Source organism: Pan paniscus, chromosome 5, assembly GCF_029289425.2.
Source record: "Pan paniscus chromosome 5, NHGRI_mPanPan1-v2.0_pri, whole genome shotgun sequence".
Taxonomy (NCBI): domain Eukaryota; kingdom Metazoa; phylum Chordata; class Mammalia; order Primates; family Hominidae; genus Pan; species Pan paniscus.
This window is the reverse complement of record NC_073254.2, coordinates 59997792-60019806: the sequence shown is the minus strand read 5'-3', so window position 1 is coordinate 60019806 and position 22015 is coordinate 59997792. Positions and strand designations below refer to the sequence as shown.

The 22015-nt window shown below is 39.3% G+C and overlaps 1 protein-coding gene across 6 annotated transcripts in view; it reads right to left on the bottom strand.

Moving 5' to 3' along the window:
* Positions 1-22015, bottom strand: part of RUNX2 (RUNX family transcription factor 2) — a 227237-nt gene that overhangs the window by 25919 nt on the left and 179303 nt on the right. For all 6 annotated transcript variants that reach the window (XM_034962200.4, XM_034962201.4, XM_063605295.1 and 3 more), the window contains one exon: positions 12738-12899. In XM_034962200.4, the coding sequence (XP_034818091.2) occupies positions 12738-12899 (162 nt within the window). The remainder of the gene's footprint in view (positions 1-12737; positions 12900-22015) is intronic.

Sequence of the window (22015 nt, the reverse complement as noted above, 5' to 3'; positions counted from 1 at the left end):
CTTTCCTTTTTGGAATCTTTTAGGTCAGTTCTCTACTATATCTTTTGAGACTGAGTCTCACTCTGTCACCCAGGCTGGAGTGCAATTATGCAATCTTGGCTCACTGCAACCTCCGCCTCCCGGGTTCAAGCAATTCTCCTGCCTCAGCCTCCCGAGTAGCTGGGACTACAGGCGTGTGCCACCACACCCAGCTAATTGTTGTATTTATAGTAGATACGAGGTTTCACCATTTTGGCCAGGATGGTCTCTTGACCTTGTGATCCACCCACCTCGGCCTCTCAAAGTGCTGGAATTACAAGCATGAGCCACCGCGCCCAGCCTCTACCATATCTTTAAGCCACACTGAGAATGTACTGTTTTCCTAAGGTGTAGTTTGGGAGCTTACAAGTTTGTTTTCTTTAATGATGAGTACCATAACGCTATTATCAGACTTTTTCCTCTTTTCCAAACCTGTTTTTATTTCCTTTGTAGTTTTTATTTAGAAAAGGTTCTTCTTAATTATGTACGGATTTATTGTGACCACATCAATGGGTTTATTTATTGATTTTTCATGAATCACTGCTCTCCTTGGCACAGGTCAGGGTGTGTTTGTAACCATCATTATATGTGTTATTTTTATTCCATCAACTATAGCATTGTTACTAATTACCACAGAGAGCTGGAACAGTGACCATTTTGGGTAGAGCGCGAGACGGCGATAAGCTTTAGATACAAAAGCACAGGGCTCCTTCTAGTCTCCCATGCTTCGCTGCATAGTTATGGGTTGATCACTTAAGGTCACAGTCTCTCTGGAAAATACATGACATGCTTCTACTTAAAAAAAAATCCTCTGAGATATTTAGGAACAATGTTGCCTGTGCAGCATTTTATTTTTATTTACATTACTTTCATGGATTTGAAATTCATTAATTTATTGAGTCATATAAAAAAATTTAGACAGTATAGTCAAATGGGGTCCTAGATTTGCCTCAGACCAAGTTACTTAAATTCTGACCCAGTTCCATAAAATACGCCTTCCTGTTTGCATTTCAGGAAAACAAAAAAGAAGTCTGAAAATGACTGAACTATTTGAAACAAAGTGTTGTCCACAAATGACTTTGAACAATTCAAATTAAAGTTCTGTCATTTGCATTTTATCATATAAGATATTTTAATTAGAAAAAAGCTTTTTACTTGTTTAGTTATCTCTTTTTTTTTTGTTTGTTTGTTTTCGAGACGCAGTCTCGCTCTGTTGCTAGGCTAGAGTGCAGTGGCGTGATCTCAGCTCACTGCAACCTCCGCCTCCCGGGTTCAAGTGATTCTCCTGCATCAACTTCCTGAGTAGCTGGGATTACAGACATGTGCCACCACGCCTGGTTAATTTTTAGTAGAGATGGGGTTTTACCATGTTGGCCAGGATGGTCTCTATCTCCTGACCTCGTGATCCATCCACCTCTGCCTCCCAAAGTCCTGGGATTACAGACGTGAGCCACCGCACCCAGCCTATTTATCTATTTTCTAAGATTCCCCTTATAACTATTTCTGCATGTTAAAAAACCTAAGAGCTAATTTAAAATAATCATGCAGGCTGGGCGCAGTGGCTCATGCCTGTAATCCCAGCACTTTGGGAGGCCGAGGCGGGTAGATCACCTGAGGTCAGGAGTTTGAGACCAGCCTGGCCAACATGGTGAAACCCCATCTCTACTAATAATTTTTATATTAGTTAGCCAGGCATTGTGGCAGGTGCCTATAATCCCAGCTACCTAGAAAGGCTGAGTTAGGGGAATCGCTTGAACCTGGGAGGGGGAGGTTGCAGTGAGCTGAGATCATGCCACTACACTCCAGCCTGGGCAACAAGAGAAAACTCTGTCTCAAAAAATTAATAAAATAATAATAATAATCATGCAGTTCCTCTGTCCCCTTTCTACCTTTCTACCAACAGTGATCAGTTAATGTTTCCTGAGAAATCAATGCTTAATGAAGTAATCAAATAATATTAAGACATAGGGATGTCAGTGATCCTATTTTTCCTGAAAAAAGTATGAACTTGGCTAATATTTATTAATATCACAAATAATAGACCTGTCAAGACTATTTATATGTATATTCATTATCAACATAATGAGTAGGTGGATTCATGCATATGGGGATGTATATGCTGAAGCAGAGCAACAACGTTGTTTGATTTTATCAGAGTTGCTGGCATATTCCGTAACATATTGCATAGTGAGACCATACATGCATTTACGAAATATGAAATAAAGGTAAACAGAAATTGTCTTAGTCTCCTATAGAATCTTACTTCTAGATCTATTAGCCAATTTCTAATAATAGTCACAGCATAAGAACCCTGAAGCATGCAGCACTGATTCCTGGGTAGACTTTTCTACTGAATGCTAGTACTTCCCACGACATTATGCATGCTGAGCATCGGAGTAGGAGTTAGAGATAGAAAGGGATTAGAAGGCCAGGCCCTGGGCCAATGGGAGTCTTCAATCTAGCAGGAGCTCTGGAGAGATAGCAAAGGATTAGAAGACTAGGCCCCTGACTTAGGGGAGCTTTCAGTCTAGCTGGGAAAAGACAAGATCCTCCATATCCTTGTCACATCTTAAGAAACATGAAGCCACACACATCAAACATACGTAATTTTTAAAAGTTGAAAACGTAATTGTTGAAGCAATTCGGAGTGAAAGTATAATCTGAGCTGAATGGGATTTTTTTTTTTAATTTCCTAATGCAGATGGCTTTAAGTTGTTTACGGATGTGAATTATTATAATAGAGCAAAGGAACAAAAGAGATCTCCTTTCCTAAAATCCTGAGCATTCTTTGCATGTTTTTGGCATCTACATGAGCTAGTACTATAATGTAACCATCACATTTGCTTTATGTTGTATCCTAAATGAGACTGAAAACTTCTTGAAGGCAGAGACTATATCTTCTATTTCTTTTTTTACTTCTCACCTGCATAAGCACATTTTAAGTACATGCCAAATATTTGTTGAGCTGACTTGAAATGACTGAAATGAATGAAAGAAAAGCATTCCAAACAGGAAGGAATGCCAGGGACTACTAATATATTAGATGACATTATTAAAATCTAAAATGTTCTAGACAGGCAGAAATTATTACCTGAATTAAATAAGGTAAAACCTAACAGGGATAACTGTAAAGTATCATATTTGGATCTACAAAAAAACAGCTCTAAAAGTAAATAATTGGAGAAATGCAGATTGACAGAAGTGGCAAATAAGAGAAAACAGTGTAATATGGTCACCAAAAGAACAAAGGCCACTGAAGCCTGCACTACCAGAGCCTGAGAAGAGAGGAATAGTTTGGTTCTGGGTACGAGGCATTAAGATGGACACTAATGAACTGTGTCAGAGACCACTGACCAGATCAGTAGGATGACCTGCAACCATACTATACAGAAAGCGTTAAAAAAAACAGGCAGAGGTGGGGCATACAGGAAAAATTCAGGCTGAAAAAGATAAGACTATGAGAAATGATAACTGTCAAAACCCTATCTTTTGCTTTGTTGTAGAGGAATAGCTGTACTTCAGTTTACAGATTAGTTAACATAATTTCTATCATTTTCTCAGAAAAGAGCTTTGACACTTTATTACATGATGGCTATAATTAATGTCAGACTCTAAAGTGGAAATCAAAAATTCTATTTGATCATTTGGTTTCAAGCTGGACCTAAAATATGTTTTGGCATTGTTACTAACTGTTAGCAGCAAGTTCTGGAAACAGATACAGTCTTGATATGTGTTCTAAATATGAAACATATTGCAAAAAGACTTGGAGATAAAAACATATACTGCTTATGCACACTCTTACTGCGCTATTTCCTGTCCTTATCAGCAATGAAAGTTTCTCTTGTTTTGCCCTTTCTTTGTTGTTCCAGGTGAACAAAATCTTTTCTCTTCCTTTTCTTCTCCTACATATCTATCTTCCTCTTTTTTTTAAATCTTCTTTCCCACTAATACTTGTTTCATTAAACATTCTTAAGCACCTACCATGTGCCAAAAACTGTGCTAGGTTATAAGGATTCAAGAATATGCAAAACATAGCCACTGTCCTTAAGAAGCTTATAAAAGGAGAATGGCATGCAATTAAATTTTTATGCTAAAGGATGATATGGGCTGGGCATGAGGCCTCACACCTGTAATCCCAGCACTTTGGGAGGCCGAGGCGGGTGGATCAACTGAGGTCAGGAGTTCGAGATCAGCCTGGCCAACATAGAGAAATCCGTCACTACTAACACTACAAAAATTAGCTGGGTGTGGTGGCTCATGCCTGCAATCCCAGCTACTCGGGAGGGTAAGGCAAGAGAATCTTTTGAACCTGGGAGGCAGAGGCTGTAGTGAGCCGAGATCACACCACTGCACTCCAGCCTGGGCAACAGAGTGAGACTCTGTCTCAAAAAAAAAGAAAGATATGTACACATTAGAGGTGTGTCCAAAGTACAGAAATGACATACAAATGGGTGTAGATGAGACAGCGATTCACTTTGAAGAAAGTGGTGTTTGGGAAAGGGATGCCCAAGAGGGAACAACAGGGCCCTGCCCCCCAGTGCAAAGAAATGGGCTGACATGGAAGTGGGAAATAGCACAGCACACTTAAGGAATGCCAGGCATTTTTAAGAGAAAAGGCCCCCCTTTACCTAGGAGAGTCAAATATTTTGGGAGGCAACTAAGCAGTCACATAACTGGATTGTTATTTTAACTTGGTATGTTCCATATTTGAATTGGTATGCATGACCACCAAACAGTAGATGTTCAGGAATTTATCTATGGGCAAGATTAGGAAAAAAATATTTAATTTAAAAATGCACCCAAGATACAGAAAACCATTTGGTGACAATTGCTATGATAGAAAACATGCTTCTCCAGGAAGAAATGTGTGAAATGCTTTCTAATAGGAATGATCACTGACAAAGTCAGCAACAAAAGGAAAATGGAAGATAGGATAGTATCCTCAGGTTCAGGTAGAGCACCTTTGATGATTTTAAAAATATAATAGCATCCGGTCGGGTGCAGTGGCTCACACCTGTAATTCCAGCACTTTGGGAGGCCAAGGCAGGTGGATCACCTGAGTTCAGGAGTTCGAGACCACTCTGGCCAACATGGTGGAACCCCATCACTACTAAAAATACAAAAAAATAGCCAGATGTGGTGGTGGGTGCCTGTAATCCCAGTCTGTAATTGGGAGGGTGAGGCAAGAGAATTGCTTGAATCTGGGAGGCAGAGGTTGCCATGAGCCGAGATCATGCCATTGCACTCCAGCAGGGGCAACAAGAGCGAACTCCATCTCAAATATATATATACACACAAACACACACACACACACACACACATATATATATATATAAAATAGCATCCTTCCAATTCGGGGTAGAATTAAATGCAATTCGGGGTAGAATGAAATGCATTACTAAGCCATGAAAAGACATGGAGGAACTTAAATGCATATTACCAAGTGAAAGAAGCCAGTCTGCAAAAGCTACTTACTTATTGTATGATTCCAACTATATAACACTGGAAAAGGCAAAACTATAGAGACAGTTAAAAAAAAAGAATCTGTGGTTGCCAGGGGCTCAGGAAAAGAGAAGGGAAAGAGAGATGAACAGGTGGTGTACAGGGGATTTTTAGGGTAATGAAACTACTCCTTATGATTCTGTAATGGTGGACACATGGCATTATGATAAAACCCATAGAACTGCACAACACAAAGAGTGAGCCCTGTGTAAACTATGGACGTTATTTCATAACAATGTATCAATATTGGTTCATCAATTACATCAAACATCACACAAATGCAAGATGTAAATAACAGGAGAAAGTGGGAGATGGTGGGAGGAGAATATAAGAAACTATACATTCTGCTCCATTTTTCTGTAAACTTAAAATCGCTCAAAAGAATAAAGTATTAATTTTAAGACATATACATGAAAGTAATAATGTCACATGCATTTCTACTCTTTAGAAGATAATTATGCGACCTCCTTTTTCCACTAGCATTTATCTGGTAAGGCAAACTTTACTAAAAGTCCTAAGAACATCAAATCCCTAAACAGATAGCATCTTACTCCTTGCAGAGCCTCTGAGATATATGATTCAGCGATTTCTAGTAATTCATTAACATAGGACCACTGAGGCACAATAAATTAACTGTATCTGAGAATGATACAAAGACTCTTTAGTGACAATGAAATGAAAACTCAGGTGTCCTAAGTTAAACTGCGCCCCCTCTTCTCAGACCCCAGTGCACTGCAGAAGCCACTGTATCTATCGTTAGAAAATTAATACTTTGGGTGAAATGAGGTTCATACACTCAAGTTTTCTTTGATGGAAAGGAGATTTCAGCAAATCCTCAATAAAATATATAACCATGTGTTTGCCATCCCTGCAAAAGCATGATTCCTTTCATTACTAAATCTTTTCCCTATGTGTGGGTGGTTGTACATGTGTCAGAAATAAATCCCCACAAAAACAACTGAGAAAAACCATGTATAAAATCAGAGTCAAACCATGTACACAGGTTTCATTCTGAGCTTTAGTATCTCAGTGTAGCTACAAATAACAGTAATTAGTCATACAACCAAGCTTAGTAAACTTTGTGAGCTGGACCAACTATTATCTCCAACTGATCTAGTAGGAATGAAAACCACTTCTTTGGGCCTCAGCAGCAGTAAATCAAAAATTAGAGTAAATGGAGGTCCAGGTAAGATTAGAACACCATCTGCTATGTCAAAAGATAGGCTATTTTTAGGGAAAGCAAGATGAATTTCAACTTATGGAATGCAAAAGTAATCCATCCAATCAGTGGCGATATAATGAAGAATACGGAACATTCAATTGTTGACACAGGGCTTGCCTTTGTTTAGGGTCCATAAAATTTAATAACTTCCCCACTCTGTGGCTTTAAACGGAGAACTTCTTCAAAATAAGAGTTACTCCTATTAAACTTAATTATTTGCCTGTGGCTGCTGTGGCAGAGTATGTCTACCAAACAGGTGGCTCTTAATAAAGGACTGGTTCTGTAGTAAAAAGTAGATGCTCTAGTGTTTTATTATGGTTGCTTTAACTTTCTGGTTTATTAGTATTAATTGCTGAAGTTTTCCTTTTAACCTTTCTTAAGGCATTCCTCCCTCCTGTGAGTTAAGAGCTGCTCTGCTAAAATAAATGTTCACATATAATTGGCACATTACGAAGCTGCTGGTTTCAAGAACTTGACTCGGCGGACTTGATAGAGACTTGGTTATAAGGGACATTTTAAAATGAACTACATCAAACTCTACTGGGTTTGAATCCTCCTGACAGACCTTGAGTACTCAAATGGGGTTTCTCCACTGGCAATTTCTAGATTTTGTAGTAGTGATAAAATAATTTTTAATAATTTTATTATTAAACTAATGCTTATTCTCCTGACCTTGGAATATTATAGTTTAGCCACTGAAAGTCATAAAACTGGAGACATCTTCAATAGTCCTGTGCAGTTGAGTAAGTGAAAAGTGTTAATATTTACATATTTTGAAATAAGAGATTCAAGACTACTTTCCTAAGCAGAAGAAAAAAATAACCTTACAGAAAGATTAACTCTGTCCTATGTTAACAACAACAACAAACAAAAACCCCATAAATGCAGAGAAGAATCTTCCATACAATCTATAGTGGCAAGCAGGGAGAGGTGGCTCATGTCTGTAATCCCAGCACTTTGGGAGGCCAAGGCAAGAGGATTACTTGAGACCAGGAGTTCGAGACCAGCCCAGGCAACATAGTGAGATCCTGTCCCTATGAAAAATATTGGCCTGGCAAGGTGGTGCAGGCCTTTAGTCCCAGCTACTCAGGAGGCTGAGATGGGGGAATTGTTTAAGCTCAGGAATTCAAGGCTGCAGTGAGCTATGATCACGCCTCTGCATCCCATCCTGAGCAATAGAGCAAGACCCTGTCTCTTAAAAAAAAAAATCTATAGTGACCTCTTTCAGAGTAACTGAGGCAGCCAACATCTATAAATAAGATGCATCTTACCTGTGCATCTTTAACTAACATATCCTAAGTCTCTAAGAAACCTCCAGAAAGCAACAGAAAGGTATAAATCCCTTCTACCTCATTATGCCAAAGAGTGGTACAGACTTAGGTTAATCTAAGCTACTTCACTCAAATGAGTGGGATAGTGGGGGAGTTATTTGCAGTGAAAAAAAAAACCTGTGTAAGCTCTCTAGGAGACTCATACTCTGACCCACAAGTCAAACAATCAGCCTCAATAAAGAGTTGTGCTTCTTTCCATAGTAGGATAATTGTATAAAATACATTTTGAAAGTCAGCAATTATTTATTTACATAGTATTTTGTAATGACTTCCAGAAATGTAATTATAATCTTTGTGTCAAGCCTCACCAGTGCTTTGAAGATCAAAACTGCCATGGGTGATACGATTGCAATTATAAAGACATGCAGTGGTTCGGGTCATATAAGGCTTGCTGGTCCTTGCCTTGTCACACCTTACCCTTGACTAGAATCAATGAGAAATAACTTTGGCCACCTCTGTGTACTGAATAATCTTTTAGAAACATGTAGGATGAAGTGAGATAATGTATAAAATCACCCGGGGATAGGAGTGCTACTTAAATACAGATTATTATATGATGAGGCCATATTTATCAAAATAAGTATGGTAGGAAAGGAGGTGTCTTCTGCACTATAACATCACTAGACCGGTTTCTGAGACTAGTGCTGACTTTTATAATTCAACTGAATATGATTCAAACTCATTACCATAACGTACACCTGTTAGTCAATTACATGGCAATAACTTCTCATTCAATTACAAACTTATATGTGCTCTTGTTGTTCCATTACAATATTTAAGGCTACCCAATGTTAAGGAAATATTTCCTGAATCATTGTATTGTACTCTGAACTTGAAGACGTCTAGTATTATATCTTTCTCTGCAGTAAAGTAAGGATTGTAGGTAACATACCTTTATCATTTTATCTTATTTTGTTTATACCTTGCTTTCAAAAATGGTCTGAGGAAAACTACAAGACTATCTAATATAATATCACTGTGATTACTGTCATTTATTAACTTCTAGAATTGTTGCCATGCTTGAAAATTACTCAGAAGAAAGGATACTAATAAAGAAAGGTGAAATATTGGATTCTTTGAAGGTCTTTAGGTAGATTAAATCATGGTCTTTCTTTGGAATGGTCTTTTAGGAGAAAATGGAATTTCTTTAGGAACAGTTCTTTCTGGTGGATCTTTCTGGTTGTTTCTATTCCTATGATCCCTTGGAACACAGCATTAGCATGCCTAGTTAATTTAAGTGTAACTCAGCACTTTCTATTGTCTGACATAATTGAATCGTTATTTTCTCTTAATGCTTTATTGATTTTTTTGTGAATGGTTCCCAATTGCTTTTTGCTCTGTAAATATTTATTTTAAATCTACGAATAATAATAATAATGGGAAACATTTGAGGAATTCTATGTGCTAGGTACTGCATTAAGTGATTTATGAATGCCATGTGGGTATTAACTTATTTAGATAATCTAAGGGCTTTGTTTTAAATATGCCCTGTGGTGATCTATTTTCTGAAGGAAAAGTCCCCTTTAAAAGTTTAGATTTTTATCTAATCTAATTTGACTCACTTAACAAGACTTACCTGCAAATTACATATGGATATAGAATTTTTACAAAACAATTTTAGCTTCATAATATCAGCTACAATCTATTTGGCACATATCATGTGCCAGGCCAGTTCTAAACACTTTACATAAAGTATCTCACTTAATCCTCACACCAACCCTGAAGATGAGTATTGTATGCCTATTTTACAAATAATAAAACTAAGTTTCAGAGAAGTAAGAAGTTGCCTGATACATGTATGAGCTGGGATAAAAACCTGGGTCCGAACATCCAATCCTACTGTGAAGTGAAGAATTTTATTCTTTCTCACCCAAAATCATATGAGAATATTTTGTGTATCCCTTTAGATATGGAGATGAAAATTGATCAATGCACACAAAAACATAAACTGTTCTGGAAAGCATCTCAAAAAGAGACCACAGGACTGCCTGTAAACAGGGATAGAGGTTAGTATTTTTAGCTGTCCGCGTTATGTGCAAACAGCATTATTTGGCACAGAGCATTATGAAGACTAAAGGCACAGGAATGGACTCAATCCAAAGGACTTTATTTACTAAAGCACACAAACAAAAAAAAAACCCAAATTAAAAAACCCCTCATGCTTAAGTCTCACATGTAGGAGCCTCTAGGTCATGGACTTAGACATTGGGTTTAGATGTTGAGAGGAATCATAAGATATAAATTGTCTAACTTGGTACCTGGGAACCTATGAGACAGGCTCCCCCAAGAAGGCTCCCAGGACTAGTCCCCAGGGAATTAGAAATGGTGCACACTCCGATGACATGGTCCCTGAGTCCACCAGGCAGTGCTTGGGTGTGCAGGCACAGCCCCACAGCCCAGGGCAAGGTCAGGTGAGTCACGGCTCCTCCAGTTCCCTGACAGTCCATGTCTAGTTGTTTCTTCCTGTTTCCCTACCTACATGCTGACAAGAGGGATTTTCTGTTCTCTTTACTGTTTATACAGAACCTCCCACCCTGGCACCATGTTACTTTACCAGTAACGACTCCAGAAATGTTAAGGGTTGGAGGAAAAAACTGGACTAAACTCAGTATAAACCAGTTTAAACCAGAGGCTCACTCCTACCTTTGGCCTAAGATAGATATATGGCTGGAAAATTAACCAGTTTCTGCTCCTGCCTCCCTGTCTGTGAAATGGGAAAGGTACTGTTTTGTGGAAATGTTTTAAGTAACCCTCAGTAAAGTAACTTGAAATAATCTGGCTGTTTTCCGTTACACATGTACATGATAAACAATGACGACTACTCATTTATGCAGCATTTTTCCAATGTTATTTTCAATGGCTTTCCTGGTGAACTCACAGGAATATACCTCAGTAGGAAACTGCTGTAGATAAGTGTCTCTAATGCTACCATCACTCCCTGAGGTTTTTTTCCTGTAGGTACTGCTAGAGAAAAAAACAGCAAAATCTGCTTCAGCCACAGTGGGTTAGGCAGATGGAAGCCCCAGGGGACCCCAAACAGAAGCAAGTTTGCATAAGTCTATTCTGTCAAAGTGTCCTTTCGGGCCTATGTAAAACAAAACAGGCTCTCAGTATGAAATGCAGAAGGAATAACCAGAACTAACTCAACACCATCAGCATTATGCTTTTAATCCCGCATCAGCCTTCGTTATCCCCACTGTGCCTTACTCATCCTTTCCCGTATCTTTAATTAATGTTTGCCTGAAGGCGACGGTGATCCCAGGCAAGGGAAATGATAACTAAAATTCTATACTCTATACAATTCCCCAATACATACTATGTGATTCTTAAAAATGATAACAGGAGTCATAATGAAAAGTGGTAACATGGTTTTCCAAAAAACCTTGCAATTCTCCCTCCACCCCTCTTCTTTCCCTACTCACCCCCATGGGAGTCCATCTGCTGCAGAAAATGTGAGGCACTAGGACCAGAGAGCCCTTTCCTGCTATTTGCTTGAGAAACAAAGCCTTCCCTCCTCCCAAGTTGAAAGAAATAAAGGAGTCTGAACTAATCAAAACCTGCAAGCCTGCTGGTGGAGCTTCAGCTTGTCAGTGATGCAACTCAGCGGAGTGAGTAACGGCTTCGAGCTTTGCAGAAAATGAGGGAGAGAAACAGAGACAGAAACACAAAGAGAAAGAAAGAAAGGCATTAACCTGGCCAGGAGTCAAACAGGTGCAGGGGCCCGAACGCTGAGAAGAGTATCTGGCAAACGTGGGATCCAATGGGGTGTGTGCCTCTGTGGACGTACGTCATTGAGTGGGGACAATGTTTGCAGTTCATATGTCAGGGTGGACCAAGAGGTTTCTTTTCTTATTCATGGGACTCATATAGTCAGCTAAGGGCCTTTAACTTTTCTCTACTTGTCAGTTTGGAGTTTTTGTGAACACTTTCTGGCTCTCTGTGATGAATTCTCCAGGATAGAGGGGCAGCCAGGTCATTTGTCACACACACTCCCCCCATGGGCCACACATTTCTGTGGTGCCTTTGGAACAGAGGAATTGTGAGCACTGGGCTGCCAGGCTGCAAGTGACAGCAGCATGCATTATGTTTCACAGAAAGTCTGCCTCCTTCTTGAGTTAGCCACTCAGAGGCCACGCATTGTCTTTTAAGATTCTTCCAGGCCTCACAGCACTTCAAATGACTAGTTTCTGACAAAGATCCTAAGTTTGCAGGTGCTCTCTCTTGGAACTGACTAGCTTGGACTCCTGGGACTTATAAGCCTTTAGGAATGGAGGGCTGTGCCATCAATCTGGTTTATAGGCAGATGTTAGGAAAAGAAAGGAACACAAGCAGAGGAAATCCTGGCATAATACCCTCAGGAAAAGGGCCTAGTTATGAGACAGTGCCCACCAAATGGGATACAATTCAGCAGGACACTAACTGGGCGGCATTAAATACCATGTTAAAAGTATGCCATCTCTAGTGGATTTTCAGTCTCTTGACTTAAAATGTTCCAGTGTTTGATAACCCCATAATTCAGAAGATTTAATTTGCCAGTTGTCATTCCCTTGCCCACATGCCTCTAATAGAGAGTCACTGTGAGCATGGATGAGACAGGCTCAGCCCATCCCACTACCCCCGACCCCTGTGCAGGGATGGATTTTTAGTTAAAGCACGGTCTTTACCTGAAATGCGCCTAGGCACATCGGTGATGGCAGGAAGCCCAGTGCCCCGTGTGGAAGACAGCGGGGTGGTAGAGTGGATGGACGGGGACGTCATCTGGCTCAGGTAGGAAGGGTAAGACTGGTCATAGGACCACGGCGGGGAAGACTGTGCCTGCCTGGGGTCTGGGAAAAAGAAAAAGAAAAATCTTTAGTATAGCAACCATTGCAGCCTTAGAAACATGCAACCCAAAACTCAGAAAGGAAAAAGCAGAAAAACAGGGAGAGAAAAAAATGGCTTATATATATATAATATATAAGGAATGGCTATTTATCTCTTATAACCCCATCCTTTCACGCCTTAAATAGCACAAAGCGTTCTAGACTTTGAGTTTCAATGAAAGCAACAAAATGGATGATGCATAAAGACTATTTGTCTCTCTCTTCCAAATATTTCAATTTCGAAAGTCTAATAGTCATTTAGAAAACAATCTGCTTTGGTTATCTTTACAAAGTGGAATTATATTTATTTTCTGTATCTCTAAAATTCCTCCAGTGAACATGGATAACTTTTTCTAAGTTAGAATATTTTCTGAACAATTAACTTGGTTAAAGACTATGTAGACTGTGCCTTTCGCTGCTGCATATCCAGCTACTTACTATCTTTCAGACATGCTTTTTGGTTTTAAAGTGCATGATTCCATGATTTCATCTCAGGGCACTTTCTTTTCAGGCAGGTCAATGGAATGGCCCTTTCTAGCATGGGGTGAAGGGAATAAGGGCAGGAATGAGAATGGAGGGGCAGCATGTAAGATGAACAGGAAGGAGGGAAGCCAGTTACGTTACTCTCATGCTAAAGCTAAAACAGAAAATAACCCGGAAGAAAAAGACAAAAATTTAATTTCAAAGTCAACTACCATTAAGAACTGAGAAGTTTCATCACCAGCCAGTTTCAATGTTAAGCACCATAGTTTCTGACAGTAAGAAAATGCCCCAAAACAGGAGAACGGGGAAATGTTTTTAATCCTACTGGAATCTGTTTAGAAGAAGTCACATGTCTGGAATTTGGCCTAGTGTTACCTACAGTCATTGTAATATTAAAACTAATGGGCAGTCAGCTGTTTAGGGTTAATTGCTGAACATTAACAATATTTTTTGATGTATCTCTAGAAGTTTCTTGGAGGTACAAACTCAAGGCCACATAGATTTATTAAAAGACCTTCTGCTTACATACAGAAAAAAAGGTAAATGTGCTGTATGTTTCCAAAGCAAAAAAAGTATGTATTTCAAACTCTTTTGCTCTTACTTGAGGGCTAATCAAACAAAATCATAACCAAATTTCTCTTAACACGTTTTTATGCTAATTTTTAAATTATGTTAATTTCTAAAATTCTAATAGACCAGGCTGTTCACAAGATAGCTTGGTATCTTAGAATATGCATGGACTTCGGAATGTTCAGAATTAGGTCCAAGTTCTGAGACTTCTACTTTCTGTGTAACCTTGGCTTAATTACTCAGTCACTCTGAGCCTCAGTTTCCTCATCTGTAAAAGGTGAGGAAGGAGGGGCAGCAATAATACCTGAATCATAAGGATATGAAAATTACATGAGAAAACGATTAAGAGAAAACTAGCACAAAATAGACTTAATAGGCATTAATTATTTTATATACATATATATATTTAAAAAAAAACTCTGGGTGACATAGGGTTAGTTCCATGTTTCAAACATATCTGAACTGGAGTTAATACACTTGGAATAGGTTTCAAATTATCCCCACACATCACCTATTATTCTTTGAAAATAAAAACTATTAATATACTTGAACAGTTAATTCAGGTTTATCTCTAAAAGTAAAAATGAGTATATTAAGATGTGGATTTTTAGATGATTCCTCCGTTAAAACCTCTCAGTTTTTCTATACAGTCACAGCAGTTTAGTTCAGCTATTTCTTGTTTATTTGTTCAATTCAGAAACAATTTATTTAAAGATTGTTTAAATAGGACATACTTCCTTGAGTCAAAATAATTAAACACACCTGGATATTTATCTGATGTTTACTGACATTGACATATACAGAAAAATGTCATCCAATTCAATTTTAAAGAACATTTACCTGAGTTTGCAATTTGAATAAAAAAGTAGTACTATAAGTGGTTAACAAACTTTTCCTTCAGAAATCTAAAGGATAATTGATCATTAAAGTAATGGGCTTCTGTGCCTTAAAATTCTCAAGGCTGAGATTGTAGAGATTGGCAACATTTCAAATCTGAGTGACTGGTCCTTGTTATATATCTGATATTGACATACTTCCTTGCCTTACACCATTAATGTAATTCAGTATTCAGAGAAACGGTAAATGATCTTCAGATGGAAAAAGATTCATTCCTTACAGCACAGGAAAGCAGTCTCGCAAGGGCAAGTCCTTCTCTCAAGCAACATTTTCGAAAGACAAAGAGGTTGAGAACCACATAGCTAAATAAGTTGGGTACACAGGACTCAAATTTGGATTTGAGTTCTCATCTAACTTCCCCAGATGACTTCCTGAGCAAGCAGTTTAACCTATACCATTCCTCTCCTGCAACAAGTCATCCGTCTAGGGCCCCCTGCCTAAAAATGAGAACAAATACAAAGAAATGTAAAAAATGACGAAAAGGAATTAGGGTACTCAACCTGGATGTAAGATACAGTTCTCCTTGTGCAGAAAGGCGGCTCAGTACAGTGGGAAACAAGTGGGCTTTCTAGTGAGAGGATCTGAGTTGGCGTGCCAGCTCTGCTATTGATAAGCTGTATGACCTCATCTGGGTTAGCTAACTCTGAATCTCAGTTTCCTCATCTGGAAAATGAGGCAGCATAACACAGAAAAGTGAATATAGTAAAGTGGTCACGCATCCTGGCTGTGCAGACAAGCCTAGGCTTCAGTTAAACCTCCCTGCTGTGCTGAGCAAATCACTTAAACTTTTAGGCCTTGGTGGCTCATCTATAAAATGGGAATAATGATACTTACTAGGGTTTTTGTGAGGATTACATGAACTAGGCCATATCTAATATGGTACCTGGCACTCTTAGCACATATTAAGTATATAATAAATACAAGAGCTATCTATATAATGAATACAATAATAACTACTCTCATTTTTGGAAAATGAGATAATGCAAGTAAAAGCATTTTGATAACTATAAAGTACTACGGAAAAACTATTTTGACTCTCTTTAGGAGCTCACATGGTGAAGGCCCTGCCTGAGCCTTGTGACCTGGGCTGTGTTTCTCAATGTCACTGAGCTTTAATTTCCTCATCTGCAAAATGGAGATGATAATACTATCTCAAAGAGTTGAATCCTCAGACTGAAGATTAAATAATATATGGTAAATGGAAAATCGTCATTATTAAAAATAAATATTAAAATATGACTCTGTGCTATCCAGGGTAGCTGGGTTTGTCTCATGTTGTTATTCTTAAAGACTTCCAAGATCAGATTCAGCATAACTAAGTATAATGCCTTGCACATAGTACTCAATAAACAACTATTGAATGAACCTTTCAGGGTGGCTTGAGTGAATAATAAAATATTAAAATTAAGTCATAATTAGTAATTCTCTAATTTCTCTTTAAGCTACCAAAGAGGTTTATATCGTGAGGTTTTAGGTTTTACATCCTGACTGCCAGAATATATACTAGAAAAGTCTATTAAAGGATAGTTTTGCTTTTAGTGGAGGCCTTTCCAAATATCCAAGATTAGGAAAAATAAGTTCTCAAGATCCCTAAACAAGTCAGAAGATCTATCTTTGTCTTTTTGTCTCTCAGAGGATAGGCTAGAGTCAAGCCAGTCTCTTTCAAGGTCACTGTCCTAAGAATCTGTGAGAATGACTTAAAGAAAGAGTTACTAAAGAAAAATAAAATAGGCCGGGAGCAGTGGCTCACACCTGTAATCCCACCACTTTGGAAGGCCAAGGCAGGCAGATCACCTGAGGCTGGGAGCTCAAGACCAGCCTGACCAACATGGAGAAAGCCTGTCTCTACTAAAAACACAAAATTAGCTGGGCGTGGTGGCACATGCCTGTAATCCCAGCTACTCAGGAGGCTGAGGCAGGAGAATCTCTTGAACCCAAGAGGCGGAGGTTGCGGTGAGCCGAGATCACGCCATTGCACTCCAGCCCGGGCAACAAGAGCAAAACTGCATCTCAAAAAAAAAAAAAAAAAAAGAAATATAAGAACTGCCATATGGGGTTATGGGGTTCACTAGATCTAGCATAAAAAACAATTTTAAAGAGGATAGCAACCTTTTAAGCAAAAGCCATGGTCTCCAAACACCCCCATGCCTTCTCTAATACCTTGTGAATGAGTGATTACCAATCCTAGCTCCACCATTTCCAGACTGTGTGATTGGACAAATTACGTATCTAAGATTAAAGTTTCCTCATCTATAAAATGGGAGTAAATAAGAATATCTCCTTCATAAAGTTGTCTGATGATTAAATGAGATAATATAATATAGAGTTTAGCATATGGAAAGAACCTGATAAATGTTTCCCACAGTTAAAGACTCTACCTTACTGAACCTTCATTTTATATTTGTTTCTAGCCCTTGACCTCTTTTTCTGGCAGAGTACAATTTTTAGGAGAGCTTCCTGTACTGTGTAGTTCACAATTTGGAGCATATATGTCCGTGTTAGTCACGTTGATATCCGTTTACAATGGCTTAACCTTAATCATGTTCTTTCTTAAGTTTTGGTTTCTTCCCAGAGAAATCCTAATTTTGTAAGTGTATTTTCAAATACTGTACACTTTAACCTCTTCAATCTTTTAGTGGGGGAAAAAATGGCTGTAAAATATCTTCACTTCCCAAATGCGCAATCACCAAGAAAATATAATCCTGTCATAAATACATGATTACAACATATTTGCTTTTTATGGACAATTATTAGTGCTTATAGTAGAGGAAAGTCACCTTAACCTGATCTCATAAACAATTTCTGAACTCAACTTCCTGAAGAAACCTGAGACTTCTGAGATTTACTCTCAAATTGGATGAGTCAGAACAGGTGATAGATGTTTTTCAGGCATCATCAGTCAATCCTAAAGTTACTAATAGGAAAGATACAAGGCCTAGCTCTGAGACAAACCTACTAATTAACGACAAACAAGAAACTGTCTTTATCTCAGCCTCAGGTCCCACAGAGCAAGGATAATCCATCCGTCACTCTGCCTCACCCAGAGTTATATTGGATGGTGTGTCTTTTCAAATCTACAGAAACATGGAGGGAAGAACCATGTCCTAACACTCCAGCAGAAATACAAATATCCTTGAATTTTAATCATGGCCTTGAGGTGACACCCTGGCTGACTGCAGTTATAGGTCAGCCAGAGTGTCACCTCAAGGCCATAAACTACCTACAAGTTTTCAGGGGCTAAATCAATCCTATCTCACAGAAAGTTTCCAAAAAAAAAAAAGAAAAGAAAAGAAAACTGTTGCCAGGCACGGTGGCTCAGGCCTAGAATCCCAGTACTTTGGAAGGCCAAGTTGGGTGATCACTTGAGCCCAGGAGTTGGAGACCAGCCTGGGTAACAGGCTTTTGTAGAGATGGTGAAACCCCACCTCTACAAAAAAATACAAAAATTATCCGGGTGCGGTGACACATGCCTGTGGTCCCAGCTACTCTAGAGGCTGAGGAGGGAGGATCATTTGAGCCTGGGAGGCACTGAGTCACGCCACTGTACTCCAGCCTGGGCGACAGAGCGAGACTTTGTCTCAACAACAACAACAACAAAACTGTTGTTGAACTTTAAATATTTTTATGTTTTTTTAAAAACTATAATTCATTCTTTTTATATGGCAATCTTCAGAAACAGTATCAATATTATTTTAATTACTATATTAGAGAAATTCAACAAATTGACATATGTTTTCATATGGATATGATATATGAGCTACCCTCTGGTGTTGGGTTTTTATGCACACACTCTTGAGTGCTTGGGAAATCTGAGGCACTACATATCACTAAAGATGACTCCACTCTTATTTCTCCACCAACTTCTCTCCTGCCACCTAAAATAGGGGGTCTTAGAGGGAAGTGGTAATCAAATCTGACCTGTAACATAAACTTGAGAGAGAAAATCAGGTCTTTCCTATCTGATGGGTCTGCTGTACTCACAGACAGGATGTGATTGATCAAAATGACTACATGCGAGAGAAGAGAACAAAGCAGAGGACCAGGGCTGCTCCTGCGGACCCTGAGGATGAACCCAGGCAGAAAGGAGTCCCCAGGGCCAAGAAAGCACACTAAGAACCACCACCAGGAATAAAGGGAAGGCTATTTATTGGACCCCTCAGATCTGCAACAACACATTTTCAGAAGCAATCATGGTTTCCTCCGTGAGAGTAGACCAAATCTAGCTATTAAGGGTTCAGGTTAATTTCTCTTTTTCTGTCTAAGGTAGAAGCCACTGAAAGCCGTAAAAAAGAACCAGTCATCTGACATAAGGAATCCCTTCAGCATGTGTTTCAACCGAGGCAAAGTCTGTCACAAGCATGGAATTGTGTTTTAAAAACGCTCTAAAGATGGAAAGGAACCATGGAGCACCAATGTCAGAATCGATTTTATAAGTTCTCCTTCTAGGGTGGTGTTCCTTCAGCTTAGACTTCTTGAAGAGTGGTTGCATCTGCTTTCCATCCTATAAACCACAAAACATAAAAGTACAGAAGGCAAAACCATACCCAGGGGGTGCTCAAAAATGCTAATTGGGAGAGGGGTGGTTCATCTGTCTCAAGTTGCCTTTCATCAGGCAAAAATGGAGACAACCCTTTATGTAAACCTGTGGAGATGAGGAAAGCAAACAGTCTTTTTTGAGCAGGACCACAGCTTCTGAAGTACAATCACTGGTATGGGGAACAAAAAGGGGGTGGCTGTGCACTTCCTACAGTGATATATAAGAGTCATGAGCTCTAGGAGTCTCCATACTTTCAAATGACTAAAAAGCCAAATTTCGCATCTGCATAATTGAACCCTAAACACTTGGAGTCATATTGAGAAGGGAGGAAGGCAGACAAGAAAAAAAAAAAAGGCATCCCGGGAAAATGAACTGACTCCGGGAAAACATGTCCAATTCTCTTCTGAATGAGTAAGTTTGAGTGGGGGCAGCAGAGCAGGCAGAGAGCTTTCTGAAAGCCCAAAGGTATGCTGGAAACAAGGCAGCTGCTATTAGCAAGGCTCCTTTTGTAAACACTTTGGTTAAACATGTGTGGGTGTGAAGGAGGATCTGCTTTCCTAGGAATTGCTCACAACAAGGCACACCAGGGACAGGGTGCTGAACTTCATGCAGACGGGAGGAAACAAGTCAATGGGAGCAAAGCCTGAACCCGCACACAAAAGGCTATTTCCTGTTCCTGCGGCCAGCAGGCTTCTGTGTAACAGGACACCATGACAGCCAGTGATTCTGCCAAAGCTGTCTGCAGGGAGTACCTGCCGTATTGGGGCAACAAGGTATAATCAAAGATCCCCACAATCCCACCCCTTATTCTCCACCCATTTTCCCCCTAAACAGTACTCAAATCAGGCTGTGTAAACCTCAAATATTTCTTGAGAAAACTGGGGTGTCAAAAATGATATACAGAGTCTACTGGCTTAGAACTATGCCTCTTAATTGCTACCAGGGTCAATCATCCTAACACAGAGGAGCAGATTCGCCATTTCCTATCTTAAACTATTTCTGTCATATTACTGTCATTCATAATACAGACATACTCACACTTATACATATACACATTCATACATACAGAGATTCCCATTTCAAAACAATCTACACTAAATATGAAATGTTAAATTCTATGTCTTTTCTAATAACCCTGTCAGCAAGACTGGAGTTTTAGAATGAGCTTTCTTCACTCATTTCTGGTTCTCTTGACTAATAGGAAACCATTTACAAACAAATGGCCTCCTCCAAGCATAGGAAGAGCCCTAGACTGGAGGCTCTGGCACTAACTGTGCAGCCGTGGACGAATAATTTATGGCCTCTGAGTCTCACTGTTTTCACCTGTAACATGGGAATGGGTGGGTTATCTCTAAGATGTTTTCCAGATACAAAATGCTATGATGCTAACCACTCAGAAGAGTGAGCTCCCAACCCTCAGTCCTTTCTGGAGACTGTAACTGCATCAGAAATGACTGCAGCCATGCAGAGCTGACTCGGGGTGGCTATGAAAGGTAGCTGACAATGCAGCGCCTCCCATCACAGAGCATCTGGCTCATGTCTGCTGAGAAGCCCCAAGAGCAAGGTGCGGACCCCCCTTGTCCCCACCAAGGGCCTTCTCCAACTGATCTGGTGGCTACCAGAATCATCCGGCAGGAGACAGACCCGAGTGACAGAGTCTAAAAATGAAATCTGAGAAAAAAAAGCAGCAAACTGGTTAAAACTGGAAGCTATGTAGGGTACACCAGGCATGACCATAGGTTATATTACAACACAAACAATGGGAGAAGAGAGAATTAGTAAACTTAGAAGACAATAAGCAGAGAAGAGAATGAAAAACGATATGTATGGCCTAAGATATCATATCCTGTAATAAAATGTTAAAAGAAAAACCAGAAGGAAGTTGCATTGTTAAGACAAGGTGATGAGAAGCACTCTTATGTATCACCAACTTTTGCTAGATAGGGATCATAACTGTCTTACAGAAAAGGACAGGCATTTCTTGTTTTAAAAAAAATCTAATAGAAGAAGAAAGAGGCTATACCACATGTCATACCTGTCCTGGCCTCTCAGCCTTGGCATATCCTGAATCTCAATGGCAAAGCTAGAAGAGGGAAAGAAATGAGATACAAAAGGGTGGGACAAGAACTTGAAATGCCACTGAGATGTGATGCTGGCAAGGGAGAGTGGCCCTTAGTTCGAATCATAGTATTGAACTGGGTGTGGTAAATTCAGGTTCAAATCAGGCTGATGTCAACATCCAGGAAATCAGATATGGGCAGTCGGGGTATTACAGAAGGTCCCCAGGCATGGTGATACCTGATGTCACATGGATGATTATATCCATCGTTCTAGTAATTGTCTCTCATTCATTCATTCATTCATTCAAAAAAATATGTATCAGGTATCTACTCTGGTATTGTGTAGGCACTTGGAATATTAATGTTGAATAAAAATAGACCTAATCCCTGGTGCTATGGAGTTTTATGACCTAATCCCTGGTCCCATGGAGTTTTACAGTTGGGTAGGAGAGACAGGCATTAATCAAATAATCATATAACTATGGTAAATGCTGAAAAAGAGATGTTCATGGTACCATAAAATGGGAACTCCA